Genomic DNA, 22,991 nt, shown 5'->3' on the forward strand with positions numbered 1-22,991 from the left:
CCACCAGGTTTTCCCAAGAGCTATCCTGGGGCTGGATGGCTCTGAATTTTTTTTTTTCAGCTTATTTTATGTTTGGCTAGCCCTCACTCTGCTCTCCTTTTTGTTATCTTTGTAGTATGATAGGGAAGGAATTAATAGTTGTAACATGCTAATTGTGTTTTTTGTCTTTTACAAGTGTTATTAGTTATAGCCAACCAGCTTATGGTGGCACAAACCTAAGGTGGTAATGGGTGACAGTTTTGCATGCATCACGTGTAAAAGTAGTAGTAGTATGGTGTGGGAGGTTATTATTCATAATACTCCAAATCAAGCTGTCTGTTAAGGCTTTTTAAGAACTAAGCGCTTACTGTTTCTGAGGTGCAAGCAAGGGTGCAAGTGACATTTGCAATAGCCAGCGTTCTTAGCCATGTGCACAGTGATTGACAACAGCAATAATGAAATTAGAGACGGTGGGGTAAAAAAGGTGCGGGCAGGGATGAGAAATAATTAATAAAGTTCACCTGGCCTTACCTGACGTTTTAAAACTATCATATGCTGACCTTCCAGGATATCTTGCTAGTGTCTGCTCTCCTAGCACCATTCCAACCAATATTTCCTCACCCTTAGCAGACCTGACTTGGTGTTGCGGGTTTCCAATAATTCCATCTGTTTGTATTCCCACCAATTCCCAGCAACACCTTTTGGTTCCTAGAGCTCTGAAGGAAGATTAGTATGGCAGTTTACAATATGACCTTCAGTTTTCTGGCTTATCTGTTAATCTCATTTCCATTGAAATTGGTTGTTTAGACCATTTTATGCCAGCCACAATTGCCAAGTGGCCAATGCTTGTGAAGTGAAAAAGAAGACTATACGATCTTTGTTTGAGCAGGCTGCTCGCATTGCTGTCTCCTGCTGAGCTCATACAGAATTTTTAATTTTAGAGCCTAGCTCTCCAGACTGGGATCTATCGGTTTGCCTAAACTGAACTTTTTTGCATGCTATGACTATTATTTTTGTATTGTAATTTAATAGTGTAAGTCTTGCCATGCAGGGCTCCTGTACTGTCCATCCAGTGCATGGTACTCCTGAGTCTAAACCCCTGTACTTATGTTTGTAATTGTCTTAACAAAATAAGACATTTCTCCTATAGACAACTATATAGGGGTGTAGCCAGGATTTTTTGAAGGGCTCCGACAGCAGTATTGAGTTAACAGAAGCAGGGGTCTGGGGGCATAGCCCCCGAGAAACTTTCAACATTTTAATGAACCAAAACTCAGCAAATTGCTATATTTTATGCAGATTATAATGCAAATAAGTGCCCCTGGGATGAAGTTAGTACTAGATAAAACTACCTAGTGGAAGTAGACAGCATAACACATAGAGACACATGTAGTAATCTGTAAGTGATATAATTATCTCACTGGTATAGGACCATAAATCTACTGATGCAAATGTCATGACTTGCAATCAAAACATTATAACTATACAAATATGCATAGCATGAATTCATTTTGCATAACACAAGTGATAAATTACTGGAGTTCTATATCTTTAAACACTGTACACCAAAACTACAGCAGTATAAGATCACGCTCAGTTTGCATTTAATGTTAGAATGTCTGAAAAACTTCATATTATAGATCTGGATATTTACATGCATGTTCTATTAGAGTATAGCTGACTGCTCTATTAGAGTATATACCTGACTGCTCTATTAGAGTATATATCTGACTGCTCTATTAGTATATCCGCGATCTTTAACAAGTTTTGAATGTTACCTCTGTAAATCCTTCCCTGAGAGATGGATGCAAGCTTTATCAGTTGTTGTGTGCTGTGCCATTACACTATATTACTCACTCATTTTGTCCTGTCCCACTAAATGATGTGTTAGGGTCCTTCTATAGCAGAAGTCTAAATTTTATAGAAGGGGGGAGGGGGGTCCTGAACCCATTGGAACAATACTATTGTCTCATGCATGCAGTGTGATTCAGCTGTATTTGACTAGAGTGTCTTAATCCAGCACAGTCAGTTGAGAATTTCAGTGCATGGGATACAGTTAACATTTCTACTCCTATGTATATTATTGTGAAAATGTGTGTTACATGTAATTCAATTACCACTCATGTATATATATCTACATATGAACTCATGATCTTATAAAATTGTTAAAATCAATAGCAGATAACATTAACATCAATAATCACATCACCATTGCAGCAGTGGTAAGTACAAGATCTGTAGCACGTCAACAGTTGGTTCACTGAACAGCATTCAGCTCATCAAACTTCAACAGAATTGTAAGGTTTTTTGTCATTACCTAAACAAGCATCCATTTGCATAATCGACTACTTCTGGACTCGTTTTACTATCAAATTCAATGCTGAGAACTATAGATCAGGTAACCGATCCCTAATCAATTAGTGGAAGTAGGTATAGAATTGTAATTTGTATGCATACATGTCTTCTCTGGTTGTGGTTACAGACCTTTAAAGCAAGCATTAGCCTGCATTAAAAGAGCGTTTTAAAATTCAAGATGTCATCATGATAAAATGGGATCAAATTTTGGAAAATCACCCATATTTTGCCTGTGAAACAAGTAGAATTATCTAACATGATGCTTAATTGCAGAAAATAATTTTTGCATGCAATATTATATTTGTTTCAGGCAATACTCATACTAGTGTGGCTTAATATGCATGAGGTAGATTTTGTCTGCTTGCTTTTATTTCTCCATGTAACCATTTAGCTATACAGAGATTCATATAGACATATAGCAACAGGGAGCTACAGGGGCTAGAGCCCCCAATCTTATTTTAGAGGAGGCTTAGCACCTCCACTTTTAAAGATTGCTATACTCTAATAGAGCAGTCTGATACTCTAATAGAACATTCAAAAGTTCTAATAGAGCAGTCATGTACTAAATAAAGCACAGTTTAGCCAAAATTGTCACAAGATTCAATCTCAAAATGCTAATTTTTCAAAACTTTCCTATGGAGGCATGCCCCCAGACCCCCTAGAAAGTGTGTGTTCCAAATATCAAGTGAGTTTTACACATTTTACAAATTGTATAACCAGTCACCACCCTGCTTAGCCTCCTCACTTTACATTTTGTGGCTACGCCTCTGCAGAGATTACAAGGTTACGGATATTTTATGTCTTTTCCACTGTTTCCAAGCACACATATAGTTATCTCTCACCAATGATTGTTCTCATGATTGCCCAACCTTTCTCTTGAAGTTTCAAGTATTGCATCAATTGTTGAGTTACCACTATGGTTGGACTAGGTATAGTTATACGTATATTACAATACTCTAATAGAGCAGTCACAGAAGGCTGAGTCCAAGTCTGTTTATCCATCTGCCTGCATTCCTTTAAGCATTTATTTGTCTCATAATTTTCATGCAAAACATGCTCATCTGCATAGCTGGCTACACTAAGTTTGTCAAAGGAAATATAAATTAAATGCAAGGGTGTGTGCAGAGGAAAGCTCAGGTCAGTCTTTAATTTTATTTATTTAGTTATTTATGTATCTATTTATTTATTGTTACACCTCAAGTGCTGAAGATCAGTAGGACACCTGGTCCTACACAGCGTATTTAAAGATGTTTAATGTTATAATTAAGTACATTTGAAAAGGTGTGGAAAGGAGAAAATATCCATGACTGGACCTGGGCAGCCTCAAACCTGCAGCCATCTGATTTATGCTCAAATTATAAGATACATGTGTAAAAACCATGCCATTGTACATTGAATTGTTAAGCTGAAGGTCCACGTATGTAGGCCTGCATCAAATATGCCAGTACAAAAATAAAAAGCATAATAGGCTAGAGTGCTATGCCAGCATAATGCTAACATTTTTGGTGGATATTTCAAACTACTGAGTTTAATTTCTTTAAATAATAATTATACTCCTTAATAGAGCAGTCAGTGAAACATGAAAACTGGCACTAGAGCATAGCTACTATAGATCAATACTCTCTAACAGAACAGAGTCGCTTTGTAGTGAAATACTCTAATATTCACTATACAGTCTTCCAAGATTACTATAAGAAATGTTGTTAATCTAGGAGCATTATGCAAGCATAATGGGAACACTGAAAAAGCATATAATTATTATAGGTGAAAACTTTGGGAATTCTTGAGAGCATTTTGAGCAAAATTTTTACTCAGGCCTACCCATGCATATGTTAATGGAAACTTTTTGCTTATGTCCTTCATGGCCCTTTTAATCTGTGTATGTTTCATCTACTAAGTCTCATGTCCATAGTTTCAGCACTTGTATAGGCCTTATGCATCATAATTCATATAGGACTCCTAGAAGTGTATATTCATATGTATAGGGAACCAGTTAATTGCATATGTTTTTCTTTTGTCTGTCAGTCCTATATATATATGTGTAGTATTAGAGTATATGTAATTTTAGATCAAATTTTCTGCTTTTGCCAAAATATACATTTACAGCACAAGTGCTGAAGGTCTGTAGGACTCCTGGTCCTACAGCCTGTTTAAATTTTTTACTAATGTTTGAAAAGGTGGAGAAAGGAGAAAAGCTCCATGACTGGACCTGGGCAGCCTCAAACCTGCATGCAGCCATCCGATTAACGCTCAAACACTTACAGGAGTCTGCCAGGGAGTCAGGATGTCTTCTCCTTTACACATTGACACATGTGCATGCAGATATTCCCTAGATACAGAACATTTATACAAGTACAGTATAACAGCAAGTAACAAATGAAAGCAACATGAATACTACTGTATATACACCCATATTATGTTTAATATACATATTCTGGATAATGTGAACATGTAGCAAAGTTTGAACATCAAGTTTGGAATTACACACTAATATAGAAGCTCCTTCAGACTGCCATATATAGTCCTTTGATTATCATTCCACCACACCTGACACTTAATGCTGTTTTGCTGTCATAACTGCATAATCACAATACAAATGTACATGTCATTGTGCAGTGATAAATTTGGAAAAGTTTCTTTTGGGTGCTGAAGCACTCTCAGAACCTTTATCTGTGTAATGCATAACTAGCTACATATTAGACTTTTGAATCCAGATTTTCAAAAAGAGGATTCCACTCTGGTAACTAATTCAGTCTAGTTATATGTTTCACAGCAAATACCTATAAATCACTCTCTAGCAATGTTTCACTGTTAAATCATACCAGTAGGTCTTTAGAGATACAACTGAAGCCTTTAGAAGATGTCAAAATAATACGTAGGCATGTTTATCTAGAACTACCTATAAACAATTTAATTTCATATACAAATTAATTTCTGGGTGAAACTTGAAGCATCATTAAAAAAACTTAGCCACAATATTTGGTGGAGGAGGAAGATTGACTCCACACACCTAGACCTTCCTTAGCAGCTATGGAAGTAGAATTATACTGTTATTGCACTACCACCCTATTGCTTCATAATGTTACTGCAAAAATTATATAGTAGCATCCCCTTAATGAAACCCTATAGACTCACTGTTATTGTGTGTCTATTTTGGCTAATGTGGTGTGTCTTTGGACTTTCTTCTATATGACCACAAAAATTGTTTTATAATGCCATCCCAAGATAGTGATAGGATAAAGTCATAGTACTGATTGGTGCAGTATGTACAGCTAACAATTCACACATATGCATGGTGAGAGCTGCCACAAAGAAATTTGCTTGAGACATGCAGCTGCTGTATTTGACATGCATTTGCAGCTGCTGTGCAGACATGTAGTTGACATGCAGTTGCTGCTGTGTAGACATGCAGACATGCATTTGACAGACAGCTGCTGTATTTTAAAGTTTACCTTTCATATTAAACAGTATGACCAGTATTAAAATACATAAATTTAATTATATGAAGGCTGTGGCCAGAGTAATTTATATGCATGCACACCTGACTACTCCATCACAAGACATGGGGTAAATGGTGTGACACTGTGACTACTTTTTCAAAACTTGTGACCATTCTATTAGAGTATTAATTTACTTCAAGATCATGTTTTCAGTTATTATATTCTAGACAGTCCAAGTATTCAGTTGTGTAGGTAGCCAAGGCAGCTGTGTCAGTAAAAAGACACTGAATTCAAATAGTCTAATAAAACAGTCAATATCCAAGAACAGCTAGTGACTGTAGAGTTGACCATGTATACTCTAATAAATGAAAAACAATGTATGTCTGTGACCAGACCAATACCATGCCATGCCTATGTCTGCTTTCCTTTGCAGTCTAGTAGGACTTTAGAGAAATTCTTATGAATGTATTAAAGTTGTTGACTGTTCTATTAGAGCATTTCAATATTATCAGTTCTAATTTGTGAACTTTACTCTCTAAATATATTTTTGATTTCTTGTTGACATTTAGAAGAGATTAGTCCTTCCCCTTCCCCTTGTTTCTTCAACACCTATACACCACTCAGGTGCTAGTAGTCAGTGCTGGTTACTCCTTAGGACTATTGTCCTACTGGCCCCCACAAAGAGCGACATCATGCCTTACAGCTAGTCCCACCTAAACCTTACATTCACTTGGAATTTGCTTCCCCAGATGTTAATTAATTGAAGCATTCCACTCAGCTGTGCCATCAATCGGTAGCGGTTTGCATGTACAACTACTACAAATACACACTTTAATTGCTATACACTATAAAAATTGTTTTCCATAATGATTAAAGGCATAACTCATGCATATGGTAATTCTACTACAACATAATGAACCAATTTTGGCAATTCATAGCTTTAGATTGTTTCAATCTATTGCATGGTCAGCAGTGCGCAGCAACATTGCTCAAATTGAATTGTTACTTTTATGATCTCACAAGTTTAGAGAAAGGATATAATTATGTGAAAGACTCTATACTGATCCCCTTTAGCAGATCAGGTCAGACACATTTATTGTTTTATTATTATTATTTTTTAATGGGCTTGTAGATGCCCAGGCAATGCTAAATTGCCAGGCTAGGCTACAGGCCTTTGAAGGTGCCCATATCTAGATTGCTTCCAAAAATTATCCAAGCGCAGCTTGAAGGTTGCAACTGTTGGTGCTGAAATGATAAAGTCAGGTAAGGAGTTCCATAGATTGACTATTCTATTCGTTAAAAAGTTCTGCCTAACAAGTAATCTTAATAAAAGCTTAAGAGAATGGCCCCTGGTGGTAGCAGTATTTAAAGTAAAAAATATATATAGATGGGTCCAAGTTTGTACATGTGAACTAAACCATAACACAACCAACATATGTACATCATAAATAAACTCACCACATTAATACTTAATCCTGACAAAACATAAAATGAGGTAGACTATAACATTTATATGAGGTAGGCTGTAATGTTACTAAACATTTATCTACCACAGTGTTACTATATAGTCATTTTTGTTTTCCCTTAGAAATCCCCTGCAGCCATTATAGCTAAGTGATGTGAGACATTAAGGCATGCAGTACTTCTAAACAACAGAAATTTTTTAGCATATGCTATCACACTCAACACAAAGGCATCCTTATAATAATTTGTATGGCTGTCATCAGTTACTGCATGAGATATGCATGTATACATATACAAAGAATTAGCTAACAATCGTGATCTTCCCTGAGTTCTTTCTTGCTGGATATGCTTGTTCTATAAACTACCATATACTGTTACAAGAGTTGTAAGAATCGTATTGGCAGCAATTCAAACAAAAACCAAAGAAACCACTACACTTCTCATTACCAACACGAAAAGAAAATTAGAGTTTATAGTCCATACACTGTGTGGTGGTTCTGGTGAATTCAAACACACTCCACTCAATTTGTTGTAGCTACAATGTGATAGTAAAAATACAAAAATATAATAGTTTTGAATTTGTTGTAACAGTTACTGTTTAAGTCTTGCAGAAGAAGTTAACACCATTGAAGCAAATGACTTATACATGTAACAGTATGATGGTACGTATAATGCACTAACTTTTAATGTTGCTAAGATTTGTGTTATTATCAATGAAGAGAGTTATCATTATTTGAATGAGAAAGGAATTCAGTGGGATGGTACTACAAAACAAAAATCATGTAAATAATATAATTCACAGTGCATTAAAAGTGAAAAATGCTATGAACTTATGTGACATTACTTTAGTGTGGCTATATATATATATATATATGTTCACAGCAGCTATCTAATATAATATTTAAGCCTTAATAGCTGGTTACAGATTGTGTAGCAACTGTATTTGTATCTTGCACTTCACGACCAACTCGTATGCCCTTACACCAAAATGTCCATTTGTCTTCTAAATAATGTAAACAGTTGAATCCTTGTTCTTGCTCTCTGTTTCTTCTCTTACACTTTACCCTCATCACAATAACTCCTGTCACCACTAACACTGTCAGTACTGCTGCAGCTGGTATTCCGACATATGATTTGTGTTGGTCTTTCTCACCAGTTGAATGAGTAGTCTGGTTTTTGCTGATAATGCTGATTGCTTCCACTGATATGAGTCCATGAAACAACACTATATCATTAGTGATGGAATGACTGGTGTTATCCGCTATGTTGTGTAATACCTGGTGAGCAGATGGTATCAGGATGGACTGTACATGGCCTTGCCATCCTTGGAATACTAATACTTTTTGATGAAGAGTTTGATTATTTTTAACAAATGGAGTTAAATTACCATCAGAATGTGGGATGGGAAATGATGCAATGTAGTGGAAACTCCCATTAAGCCTGTACTCCATCCAGCAGCTACAACTTTCATCTTTAACTATCAAAATTAAGTTGCTGTCATTTAAAACACAAGTTATATACTTTGGAGCTCCTTTCAGAAACACAGGGTAATTATCATTGCCATAAATATTATAAAATATAATTGTGTCCTCATCACGTGAATACACTAAGGTATCAAACCCTGTTCCATGACAAGGATATAAAACCTGGTTGCTGTATTTCCAGGCACCATTTTGAATTCCAGGTGTCTTTTTGGGACCATATTCTGCTGGCACATAAACTTCTGATGTGGATCCATCACACTGTAGAATTATATAGTGTCCTTTATTATGTAATAGCAGTGGATTCATACAAGTTTCAAAAGTTTCTACTAGTGTGTGCATTTCATTGATGTTTGCTTTATATAAGGAATTATTGTGAACATAATACACATTGTCCCTCTCTTTGTCAGCATCAACATTAACACAGTTTGAGATGTAATCAACATTCTTAAATCTGTATTTACCCAATTCACTAGGGGGGTGAACTTTTATGGCTTCAAGAGTACTCTCATCATTGGAAAAACAAACTGCAGTGGGGTCATTTTCATCAATCAAGAAAGTCTCTACATGACAAAATTTGTCTAAAGATACTTCACTGGCAGTGATCTTATCCTCTGGTATGGATACTGATGCATTCACTTTTATTTCGTATACGATTCCATCTAACCCTCCTATGTACACAGTTCCATCTATAACAGCCATTGATGCAAAACCATGTAATGCTGTCTCCACAGGAACCTGGATTGCAGGAAGTGATGCATTTACCAGTACTTCATCAGCATACATCAGGATTAGTCGTGGTTCATTTGTCACTACAATTGCACCCTTAACATTAGATGGATCTGTAATAGATATGTACTCAATATAACTAGTTAATGTCATGTAAATATAGACAATAATTTGGTATGGTTACTAGTAAAATTTGATTTGCCATACTTATCGATCAACCAATGAATATCTTATATTTCTCAAGTGACATTCCTCAAAAGTAACTGCACACAAAGTATTAGTATATTAAGTAGGAGAAGCTCTAGTGGGTTTCTGAAGTTTCCAGAAACTGGTTAAGCAAGGTCAACATAGCTACTTTAAACTCAGCCATTCTAATACAACAGTCAAGTAATTATTATTATTATTAGTAGATATTTGATTAAACTGCCTCATTCATTTTCAAAATATCTGCATGACTTAATAAAATTTTCCCTGGAGGAGCCAGACACCCTAGATTTGCTTCACATGCTAGTGTACTTCTCATATCAACTATAAAGTACATGTGTTGCTTTCCTTTCTACACAATTCCAGCTATGGTAATGCTAATACATAACTAAGCCCTAGAATAACAGAGTCTGGACTGCAAACCAGTCACCAAAATTTAAAGTACAAGCAATTTTTAAAATGACTTCAACTTTCAATATTATAATTAAACATTCTCTTAATGAATGGTGATTTTGTTACACAGTAAATGGAGGATAAATCTGTTAACTTTGCCAAGCTGAAGTTTTGTATTCAGTATCAATGCATGGATGAAAAAGCTTAAACCAGGAGGCCATAAGCACCACAAGGCTCAAAGGAGTGTTTAAATAATAAAACATGCTGTTGTTGAGTTTCTGTAACCAATATTTCTTTATTCAGCAAACCACTAATGGGATCTAATTTGTAGTGCATTTTTATCAGCTTCATGGCTGGTGATGATCACTGTAGTTGCTGGTATAGGGATGGAGTCATGTTTAGAGATGGAGACGCATATATGTAGATCAGAGTTACTTTCATTACTAATTTCTGCCAACAAAATATACTAACTGTTTATAAGTATACTGTAGTGCCAGACCTTCACTGCTTTCTAGTATAGCTAGTGACCCTCACTCCAAATAAAAATATTAGAATCCAGTCTTGGTACAGTAATGAATGTCTTTATTTATCCCACTAGGGGCATGCAAGAAGGTTACTACAAGCTTGTGTAGCAAGGAGTCAGAAACGTGTTACTAAAACCTGCTCTGTTTAATGCAGAAAAAATCCCAGGCCAAGTGGTGACCATGTTCCACAGACTGCTTGCAAGTGTCTGATGAGCCATACAGCCTGGGATCCAGGATTTCATCTGCATTCAACCATGCAGCCACTTAAATGACAAGTTCTTATGTGTCATTATCAGGTAGTTAGTCTGACAGTCAATTTTGTAGTGACTGCCTTTACATGAGTGTTGTAGCAGAAATCATAGTAGTGACCTTCATTATGTAATTTGTTTCTTTATACAAAAGAAACAAATATATGTTCTACAATGTTGCTCTGATTCAATATCTAGGTGTTTTCATTAACTCTGCATGCCTTGTCATGTTCACCTCTGTGGTTAGAACACTAAAATTACTGTGGGGTGTAACTCATACAAGCTTAGTGTGACTTCTACTGGATTATGCATGCACTGTATCCACACCGCACTTCTAAGATCCATTTAATTTTGGAGTGAGTGCAACAACAGGCTACTTGATGGATATATGTGGTAGTCACTGCTGCAAGGAAGTGGTCAAAGTCATCTGCTGAGTGTTTGTCTCCTTATTTTATGACCATGCATTCATTGTCATTACCAGAATCTGTTTGTTTTAATTTAATAATTTACCCATTATAGTAGCCACTTACTCTGCTTATTTCCATTGAGTTCAACTATTAATTGTTGCAGATTTTTTAATTTATATTTTGTAAGGGTCGTTGCCAGCTGGGCTGGGAAGAACTGGCTTAATACTCTCTGTCATTTAAGCGCTAGTCATTGAGAATGCCATTTACTCTGTTATTGACTTTGTTTGATATTTGGAGAATTAAAAGAATAACATTTAAAGTCAATAATAACCATTAAACATAAGAAAACAGTCATAAGCCATGCATTCAGAATGTTTCTTTGGTCATGTGACCCTCCTTGCATCTCATGGTCAGCCTTTACATTTTTTCCCAGGCTAGATGTTATCATCAACGTTGAAACCGGGTCACTACTGCTGACCCGGATGACTCACTGACCCGGATTTGACCCGGATGTGACCCGGATGTGACCCGATTGACCCGGATTAATTAAAGCCGAGACGTGTTTCGGGTAGTCTCGGGCGAGCGAACGAGTCTACATTTTGAGCGTTCGATTCGTGTTGAGTAACTTCAGCCTAGCTGTAGGTTGAAGACCAAAAAAAATTTATTAATTAAAAAAAAAAAAAAAAAAAAAGGTCTTCACCTACTGACAATAGCTACCCTTCACCATAGATACCCTCAGTTTCGTGCTACATACTGCACTTACTAACAAATAGGCGTGGCTGAGCATATGTTGGTAATGCGATAAGTGGGCGTGGCTCACGAAAGAGCTACGCGATAGCGTTTATAAGTTCCACGTCGTCAAACGAACAATTTCGTTTCTCACGTGATCCAATCCGGGTCAGACCCGGATAAATTGTAAACCGGGTCAGACCCGGATAAATTGTAAACCGGGTCAGACCCGGATGACCCGACCCGGTTTCAACGCTGTACCATGCATCACTTATGTAATTAGTGTCTTTTTCATCATCTTTGTAATCATTTCTCTGTGTTTCATCTGTACTATATCATGTACTTTTGTTTTTGTACATGTTTTGGGAAGCACCCTTGTGCAGGTAACAAGCCTTTTGACGAAACCCTGCTTTGACAAATCAGATAATAAATAATATAAATACTGCATGTGTACATGGAATAGCATTAATAACATAATACTAACCTTCACCCATGACCGTCGTGACAGTTGAAAGCAGCCTGAGGTACATGAGGATACACGGCAATATAAGCTTGATCTCTTTCTCCATACTAAAATATATGACGTGGTACTGATAAGCTAGCTAGCGAGCAAATTCACGATTTGAAGTATACGTTTATATAACTGAGTCCATTAACTAACGGTCAGGCTTCGTTATGCATTTAGCTAAACAAATTAAATCACGCTAGCAGTCATCTACGTTTAATACAAAATAAATTTTTAGTATGCATGAATTCATACATGCAGAATCAAGTGAGGGGGCTATAAACCCGCTTTATTGTGATGGATTCATAGTCTCGTCCCCAGCCGCCCACGCGCTTGAGTACGAAAATGTCGTGATCGAGCGCGTGGGCGGCTGGGGACGAGACTAATGGATTCATGTTGATTGCTTGAACATCAACACAAACATTACAACCAATAGCCCACCCAAGACATAGTTGTATGGCTTCAATTTGCGTCACAACCACTAGTTATACTAATTGCTAACCACATGCGTGCACTCTACTGTTAAAACTATATACTATATAGCACCAAGAGTTAATAATAAGAGAGGCCTCTCTTATTATTAACTCTTGATAGCACTTAGATGTATAGACGGGTTGCCTATTTAGGGCGTGTCCCTTGTGTAACGCGAGAAAACGCGACTTTTCGTTTTACCATAGATTATATACAGTGTTGGGAGTAACGCGTTACAAAAGTAACGCGTTACGTAATATTATTACTTTTGTGGTAACTAAGTAATATAACGAAATACGCTATAAAAACAAGTAATATAACTCAAGTTACTTACTTACAAATGTAACGCGCTACCTAAGTAATATAGTTACTGTAACGAATTTAATATTACGTAATATTATTACTACAAGTAACGAAGTTACTAATCTCGTTAGTAATCCACTGAGTAACGCCTAGCCACAACGAAGTAATGAAGCCTACTGAATGAGGCTTATTCACCTGCTTCTTACTTATAATCAAGATTTGCACGTTGTCCAACGACGCAATCGTGTCACGTGATAAGGTGGTAGTTTCACACGTGACAGCTTAAGGCTGTGGACACAAAGTAATATAATATGTAATATTATTACAGTTACTTTATTTTATGGGTAATATGTAACTGTAACTAAATAGTTCAGCTGCAAGTAATATGTAATATGTAACTAGTTACTTTTAAAAAGTAACTTGCCCAACACTGATTATATAGTCGTTACCCGGAATATGAAACGTAACCGCGCACTCCAATAGCAACAATACATTCCAAATTCCGCATCCGTGTTGTTAATTATTTCTATGCGCTCCTCGTTCTTGCTTGATGGTGAAGCAAAACTACCGACTCTACTCCATTGTTTGTTCGTTTAAAAGTGAGTTTAAGTAACTGAAAGACCATGCTGCTAAAAAGAAGCGGTAAATTCGGCCGTGTTTTGACGTTTCTAGGGAATTTATGAGAAATTTTATTTTTTTTTTTGTATAAAGAAAATAAGATTAGAACATACAAATAACAGTTAAACAATTAAATCAAAAACTGAGTCTCTGATTGCACCAAGGCCACAGGAGCACTTTTGATGTAACGACCTTGTGAAGATCTAGTCTCGCGTGGCCAGACCGCTGTTCCGCGCAGGGGCTTATCGATTGTAGATTATAAGCGCCCGCGCGAGACTAGTGAAGATCGTGCTCCTCTAATGCATTGGATTGCTGAACGCAGTAAACAAAATGACAATCTACATCTAATCCATCCTAGTACTGTGGCATAAGGGTCATTCCATTTGTCAGACAATAAACTCGCCAATCGCTTGTAAAAAACACTGGCTTCATGGCCCATTCCCCCGGAAGCAGAGAACACTAGAGGGGTAAAAGAACTGTGTTCCACTTCACGGATTCGCAACTCATAAGCTCTCTTCTTTGTTATTTCGTGTTTCCTGTAACATGACTGAAGGGTGGTTCCACTGTTGGATGGTGCAAGTGGGTTAAAAACTCTGACGTCCGTATAGCTAACATTTTTCATAACGACCACCCCAAAATCCATTCATGGCAATGTCCAAGCGTGCGCCATCCTGAGTGTTGGCTGTCTTCTGTTGGAATCTTTCATCACTTAGAGGCTGCAGATGAGGCTCAACCTCCACATCATGGCACACTTCAGATAACAATTCAGCTGTGATATCCCTCACTTCGTTGTGGCGTATTGAAGGGAATCCACCCTTTGGACAAGATAGGGCATGATCAACAGAAAAGTTGGTACCACACGTACAGTGGGAAGGTGTACGAGAGGGCATCCAGCCATACCTCAAAGCAAAGGCATCTTGAAAGGCAGTCTTGTGTAGGGAGAAACCATGTTCCTGCACAGGTAGGGCAGTAAGCCAGCTAGAAGCACCCTTTTCCTGTGCTAAAGTAACAGCCCTCTGAAGAGTGGGGAGTAAGCTTAGAGAACAGTTCCTTAGAAAGAGTGGACAAATTGATAGTCTTGGATTGTTTAATTTCAAGCTTACAGGAGTACAGACTACAACGAGTATCGGCAGTATAGCCAAAATTCTGTGATAAAATGAGTGATCGTAAGGGTGCTGTGACATACATTGAAGCAGAAAACTCAATAGATGATAAAGAATCAGGTGCAACAATGCCTAGACCACCAAAGAAATGAGAAATTGGGGCGAAGCGGATCATGCCTATTTTTGTGTACCAAATTCATTGCAATAACGCTTCTATTTAGACAGTCCGATGCTTTTCTACAGTAAAGAACTCACCCAAGATTAATAATAACTGGTTATATTATTGATTTCATCCTGGTACGTCTGGTTGTAGACTGCTGTTTGTAAGAGTTGTTAATAGCAACAAGAAATTTTTGTGGACCTGCCAAGGTGAACTGCTGGTACTAATTCAATAATTTTTATATTGAAAGTTATCTACTGTTGTTATAGTTTGAGATGAGTCATATAATAAAGTGTTGTGTTACTGGTGATTGTTTCTATGACTCACAGAATTCACTCATTATGTGTGATGTATTTTTACACTTCTATATGTGTTGTATTTATTACACTAACTTGTTATACAGATAAATTTAGTAGAAAACAACCTGCCATTCCAATAAAGGAAGGTTGTGTAGCTACCACTGAAGCAATGGAGGTAGCTGCCTGCTTTGGCCGGTAACTACTGAAGGTGATTTAGCACTACAAAAGATGTGAAACATCAATTCAGCTGCTTTTAATAGAGCAGCCAGGTTGCCTTTGTCTTCTAAACTTTAAATTGTCTAGTTGCATTTTTGAGAGCTATTCAACAGTTTTAGTGGATCTCATCATATATATCTGACTTCGGCAAGTGATGAAATTTTTTGATTACACTTCCCTAGACGGCACATTAGATGACACATACCTGACATCATAATACGATAGCACTATATTGTCAGTGGTGATGCTGTACTTTTTAATGGTAGTCTCCACTGTTATCTATAGAGTGCCATCATGTACAACCTGGCCACGTGATAATATATATGCTGTTCAAATCTGCATGTACATCATTTACCAACGTTTACTGTGAAACACAACTTGTAAATCAGTAGTCAGTTGACCACATGCACATCTAACAGTAAAATGGAAGTACTCATGTTGTATATGTAATTGTAGCACAATAATTGTGATATAACACACTGTATGTAGAAAAATGTAATAAAATATGACTGTCCTTCAAATTATTTTTACATCGGCCACTTGGAGTTCAGTCATTCATTCAAGAAACTTTGCATGTCTATCTACCACTAGTGAATCTCAGAGGTATTCCATTTATGAGGTTGCATCCATGACCATGTGGCATCGATCGTTTGATCATGTCATTAATCGCATCTCTGGTACAATACATTTTCCACCAGTACCTTGTGAAAAGGCTTAATTGCAGAGGTTGGTTGGAAATGAATGCAATCCGGTACACTCTAGATGAAGCAAGCGACAAATGATGTCACCATATACTTCACCATAGATAATAAACACCCCCACTCTACAGTTTCACGCAGCTACACCAATTCTTTAGCAGATGTTACATTCATGCCTGTTGTTCAGGCAAATCCGGTTGCATTGTCTTAGTTAATGGTGATTACACAGTGACACAGACTATATCTTTATCAGGGATATGAAACAGTACCATCTCGATTATCGCACACTCCATTTGTATAAACTACTGCAACTACCTCTTCCACTTTTCAGCTGTTCATTCACATGATATGGGTGTAGCATCGCATGTAGCATAAGGCATCATCTTACTGTTCCTTATAGATCTGTTCTTGTAATGTCACAGATTCGAATGTCGTCTATGTCTTGTACGACACAAAACCCATCAGCCCCAGGAGCAGTCACTGAAGTGCGAAGACCAGTTAGTCCGGAATGCGTGCCGGCATAGATAGTGCCATATACTTTCATACAGCAACTACAGTAGCCAGATCATGCTCCTCTCATGCCGTTATACATCTGCTCGGGAATTCGAAGGTGCTTATAAGTGCCATGAATTCCGGTGACTGAGTCACCAGAACTGATATGTAGACAGTTCTGTAGCTGTGCTATAAATTGGATAAAAAAAAACGAGGATAAAGAATGTAGCTTGGTAATAACTACCTTATTTTTATCTTAGCTCACCTTCAAATAGTTCTTTTAGTGAGTCATTTAGGAGTTTGCCATCACCTGTGCATTGTAGTTAAGCGCCTCAACAACACGGAGTGTCAAAAGCGAAGTACTCCGTTTCATATCCCGGGTAACGACTATATAATCTATGGTTTTACACATGATTACAATGTTGGTCAAGAAGTCAACAAATTTTAAACCAGGCGCACGCCCACAGCCAGCCGAAGGCCGGCTGTGGGCGTGCGCCTGGTTTACTGTAATAGACCATATGCATGGTCTAAAAACGCAACGGAATTATTTTACAAAAAAAAGTTGACGGTGAACGACTACCGGAGCGATTATTTTGAACTTGAAAACTAGACCAACGACGAATGATGTCTAAGCGACAATGCTGTGTTTGGGGTTGCCACAACAGGAAAGGAAGATGTGTGGAGGATATTGATGGAAATCGTCTTTGTGGATGCCCTCAGCTGCAGGTTGATGGTTGCCCCAAGCCCGAATTGGTGACACTCTACACCATTAGCAAAATGCCCCAGTCTATTAAACGCGCTGTTATACAAAGAATCAACCTTACTAGACAAGGTCCAGAACAGAGCAGGTGGAAAGCTTCTTCAACCGCGGTGATCTGCAACGTGCATTATGAGGACTTCATGGGTCCTAGCAAGACAAACAAATTTTGTATTCCTGTGTATTTTAAGAAGCCCAGCACCACTCCAGCATCAAAGAAAGCTAGGATAGAGGAAGAAGATATGCAGGATACAACCAGTGGATATCAGGATGAAGATCTTGATGATTTGTCACTGCAAGATACTCAGCCAGAAACTATCCGTGTAAGCCTTGATATTTGTACAGCCTCAAGTACTTCTCAACTGGACTTGGATGCTGAGTTGTACCTTGAATCTACTGAATTTACTGATAGAACTGAAGATACTCAGTCAGATACTGTTCCCATACAATCACATTTGCATGGTCTTGATGCTGAAGACCCAGGTACAGCCTCCAGTAGTACTCAACTGGTTAATGCTGAGCTGTGCTGTGAACCTGCTATGATAGTAAGTGGTACACCTGTTTCACAACCACATGATCTTAGTTCACCTGATGTTGCAAGTATTGTCTCCAGGTGTGCTCAGGTAGAGCAAGAAAACAGTGAGCTATGTGCAGAGAACTTGGCATTGAAACAAAAACTTGAGACTTTCAACAGCACTGTGCAGCGATTAAGTTTGAGCCTACTTACTGAAAGTAAACTACAAATGTACACTGGCCTTCCTCGGAAGGTATTTGAATGTCTTTTAGCGTGGATAATTCCTGCAGTAAGAAAAAGAGGAGCACGTGATGAACTAGATCCATCTCAAAAGTTGCTCTTGGTTATGATGAGGGTTCGTTACAACTTTCCGCAAAGTGATTTAGCTTTTCGCTTTAATATTGATCAAAGCACAGTATCCCGTATCCTAAATCAGTGGATACCAATGCTGAAAGTTCAGTTGAAACAACTTATTAGATAGCCACAAACAACTATTGGCCCAATTGATCCTCCCTACAATTTATTACCCAATGCTGTAGCCATTATTGATGGAACTGAAATTTTTATTGAAAGGCCAAGTAACTTAGCTACACAGAAATCTTCATACAGTGATTATAAAAGTCATACCACAGTAAAGTATTTAGTAGCTATAGACACTTTTACTGGAGTTTTTGTGTATGTTTCACCCGGATTTTCTGGAAACAGCAGTGATCGGTTTACTATAGAGCATAGTGGGATACTAGATCAATTGAAACCAGGCCAAAGAATCCTTGCTGACAAAGGATACAATGCACGGGATCTTTTTGCTCAGAAGAGATGTTTTTTGACCATTCCGAGTTTCTTAAGTGAAGGTCGCCTTACTGCACAGGAAGGTTTGAATTCTTGGACAATTGCCAGTGCACGGATTAGAGTGGAGAATGCCATCAAACGGTTAAAGGAGTACAAGGCTTTATCTGAAACATTAAGCAACAGAGTGAACAAGAAGATTGTGGATGATATGGTCCTTGTAGCTGGTGCACTATGTAACTTGAAACAAAAATTGATTAAGTAGCTATAATGTATACATATATATGTATTTTTTTATTTTCTGGGTATTGTACAACAATAAGTGTAGTTGGTACTTTATAGCAGAACATTTATTGTAATTTACAAGTGACATAAAATAATTAGCTTACATTGAACTACACAACCCATCAATACTACATGTATACATAACCCATGCGTAATAACACACATAACCTTATATAAATTAATACTACATATTACATAACCTATCTAAAGCTTCAACACCTAGTGTAGAGAAGTAAAAATGAGAGAGTTTATCCTTCATATCTGTCCATAGTTCAACATCAAACATAATCCGCTCAATATGAATGTCTACGTCTGTCCATACCACAAAATCACAAAATTCTGCACCTGTGAGTGCAATCTGACCTGTCACTTGAAAGTAGTAATCATGCCGGCGATTGAGAGATATTTGGCCATTTTCGGTATTTCTAAACAAACAAAATGCAGGGTCCTTGCAAGCCACTTCAATAGAATTATTTCAGTGCTTATAGGGACACTTAACCTCTACCACTCCAAACTTTCCATTTGCAAGGGGAATGATTCCATCAGGAGATGTTGCCAGGTAAGGAAATTCTACACTCAGGTATACACCACATTCTTCAACCTGAGCACCACTCTGCTGAATGTATTGGTGTATAGCATTTGACTCGTGGTCACATCCCCACCGCAGTGCTGCTGTGTGGGGAATACCATAATCTCCTAACAGAGATTTAACCAGTGAAGGAGGATACAATCGTCGGAATGCTCTGTTGCAAACCCTACCAAAATTGCTAGACGTGATTCTCCACTGTCTTGCATCTAACCACAATGGATTATGTCTTTGACCAATGGTCATGACTTGGATTAACTCAACCTCTTCAGCTGTCGGCTTTAGCGCCTCAACAAGATCATCGACATTAACATCTCGAATAGAAGCGATGTCAGATAACTTATCAAGTGGGTCGATTAATACAGGATTAGCACTAGGTGGAGGAGCTGATTGCAAGGACCTTTCTTCTTCCTGCTTAAAATAATGCTGGACACCTGAGTCACATCCAGCACTCTCCAACTGTTGCAACAAGTCATCAACTTTTACAACAGGCCCAGTGAATGCAACATAGCCATCAACAGATGACTTTCCAAAATCTAAGTCTACTACAAAGGATGGCTTTCCACTTTGTGTAGGCCTAGACCAAGCACACCTCACACTTGTGCATGCTTGTGGAGTGATCTCAGTAAGTGTAATAAGTAGTGCAGCTATATGTACACAACTCTGTGTTTCCCCAGCAGGACACTTACAATTTCCAGCTACAGGTCTTCCATCCTGTAACTTTGTAAATAGAGAGTAGAATGGAGGGTTCTTCCGCATAGTAGGTCGACATTTAGCTTTTATGAAAGTAGTGTCATCAGCTTTTGCCATCTCCAAATCAAACAAGTGGCTACACTGACATAAACGAACACCAGTTTGAAAATTCTTGGTGTAGCCTCCCTTTTACTTAAGATATGCGGTTACATTACCTTCCCTCACTAACGGAAAGTCGTCTCCTGTCCAACCATCAGCTGGCAGTTGCTCAAAGCTTGGTGGACTTGTATACGTGACACATTGAAATGCGGTAGCCTCGATTTCCTCTTCTAATCTATCTGTATAAACAACATCAGCAACTTTTTGAACCAGTTCAGCCTTGTTTCCAGTTAGGGGTATCCGCCTCTCTCGCAGAAAAGTCTTCAATTGATCAACAGTCCACGAACGATACAACTCTACACCTTCCGCCATTCAGCTCACTGACACCGTTCACCGTTGTGACGTAAAGAGGATCACGAGAGAATTAGAGATATACGGTACGCATATCGTCTATTGTTTCCGTAAAAGTGTGTGTGTGTACCTATCTACCTACGTACCTATCTACCTACGTACCTATCTACCTATGTTTGTCCGTACGCACCCACGTGAGCAAAATCGTTTAATAACGGTGAAAGCAGCTTTTACGTAAGAAGTAAAAGTGAAATGAAGTCTGTATTAAAGAGAACTTTGCTCTGAGGTGGTTTCTTTTCGGCGGACTGAAATACGAGTGTGGTGACTTTCCTCAGACTACCTTCCCCTTGAGGTTTTCAGGAATTTAGCAACTGAAAAACAACGGTGCAGGCCTCGTACACTGCCAGGAATAGCCTATCGCTTCGAGTTGAAAGGGGGCGTATCCCTTACGTACGCGAACGAAAATGAAGAGCAGCTTTGAGGCTTTGTCGAGAGAATTTGTGGGAAAAAACACGTTAGTCACACTATAAAACAGTTTAGAAGATAGTTTTGTGCGTAATATGTTGGTAAAAGCGGTTTATTTAACAAACGCTTCCTTAGCAGTGCATAGCAAAGTAATTGAATGAATTACGAATATTTCATGAATTACGAGAAATAGCTAATTATATTATTGCACAACCCAAACTACCATATTGTAAAGTAGTAATACATAGTTGGTTAATTCATAGTAGTATATACTGTCTATAGTTATTCCAGATGAGTTAGCTAGCTGCATGGCGCCTGGTTTTTAGAAGTAGCTAGCACAACATCAACTTGTTTAAAATAGTTTCAGTGACAAACGTTTTTGATTCTTCAAAGGTACAAGGTGAGTTAAAATCATCCAGTCTATCATTCTAAGTAGTAGCAAAGTCTTACAAAGAATGTTTTCAGCGAGTTTTATCGCTTTCCAAAAACCCGAGATTCAGCCGGAGAGAAAATCATCTTCTCGTTCAGCCTTCACCTTACACGCTGGATATGTTATAGCTCGAACTTTTCTCTGTAACATACTTTCTGTTCTGAAGGCTGGCTAACTCTTGCTTGCTAAAGTTAACCGAAACGTTCATTTTCTCCAATAGCCATCACGGTACTGCGGTAATACATTTTTGACTTAGTGTGCTACTTTTTCTTTGTCTAGTAAACTTGAAAAAACTGCATCTATTCAGGATAAGCTTGCAGAACTTGGAGATCCTCAAATTGAATTGAATTTGCTTAGGAGCTGTCTCAGTGTTTGTAAGATCACTCACATATTGCGCTGTGTCCCTTCTTCATCATTAGGCTGCTTTCCATCTGTGTTTGACTCTAACCTACGCAACTGTCTTAGTAGAATTTTGTGCTGTAGCATCTCTGATAATGCTTGGTCTCAAGCTACTTTGCCATTCCGTTTAGGAGGCTTGGGTTTGCGTGAGTCCCATCGCTCTTCACATCCAGCCTTTTTGGGTTCCTGTAACTCAGCCCGGATTTTGGTGTCCCGTTTAGCACCAAATTTTGAGGTGGGGTCTATTCTACGGAACGGAACGGAATGATGGACTAAACTGCGGAACGGAATGCTTTCTCAGATTGAAGCTTGCAGCTTACCATTGCTGTACAAGTTATCAGTGGCACTTCCAGCAGGTAATCAAACGTTGCCCCAAGAAAGATAAAACGAAATTAAGGATCGATTGTGGGTTCTTGTTGGTTGTCATTAGTAACGAAGTACTAATTGTGGGAATAGCTGACTCAGTGTGTTCATCTTCGGATATATCAAGTAGGGAACTAATGCATGACTTGTTTTTACTAGTATGTGAGTTATTTTTACTTACTTGACTTTAGAATGTACAGTCTGAGGCCCAGCCTTTCTAATCGGCATAAATCAGTATGTGTATAGCTACACTACAAAGGAAACAAGTATGGTGACAAGCTGAATCAACTCAGTCTAAGCAGAATCTAAAGGAATTTTGTGCAGTGTGTGAGGAGCAAACATTCAGATACCTCAAGGAGGCTATATTGTGTGAACATCAATGATTCATTAACAGAGTAGTGGACTATTGTCAGATATCTCAGCCTGAGTACTGAGTTGAATTCTG

The 22,991-nt window shown here is 38.0% G+C and overlaps 2 protein-coding genes across 3 annotated transcripts in view; one reads left to right on the top strand and one right to left on the bottom strand.

Annotated features, from left to right (window-relative positions):
- Nucleotides 1-22,991, top strand: part of LOC136238403 (uncharacterized) — a 105,994-nt gene that overhangs the window by 28,698 nt on the left and 54,305 nt on the right. The window lies entirely within an intron of this gene.
- On the bottom strand, nucleotides 7,462-12,647 carry LOC136239161 (uncharacterized). Its single transcript, XM_066029896.1, has 2 exons — nucleotides 12,438-12,647; nucleotides 7,462-9,561 (listed from the first exon to the last, which is right to left on the bottom strand). Exons 1-2 carry the CDS (start codon nucleotides 12,520-12,522, stop codon nucleotides 8,147-8,149), a joined length of 1,500 nt encoding a protein of 499 aa, XP_065885968.1. The 5' UTR covers nucleotides 12,523-12,647; the 3' UTR covers nucleotides 7,462-8,146.

The sequence above is a fragment of the Dysidea avara genome, chromosome 11 (assembly GCF_963678975.1).
Source record: "Dysidea avara chromosome 11, odDysAvar1.4, whole genome shotgun sequence".
Taxonomy (NCBI): Eukaryota; Metazoa; Porifera; class Demospongiae; order Dictyoceratida; family Dysideidae; genus Dysidea; species Dysidea avara.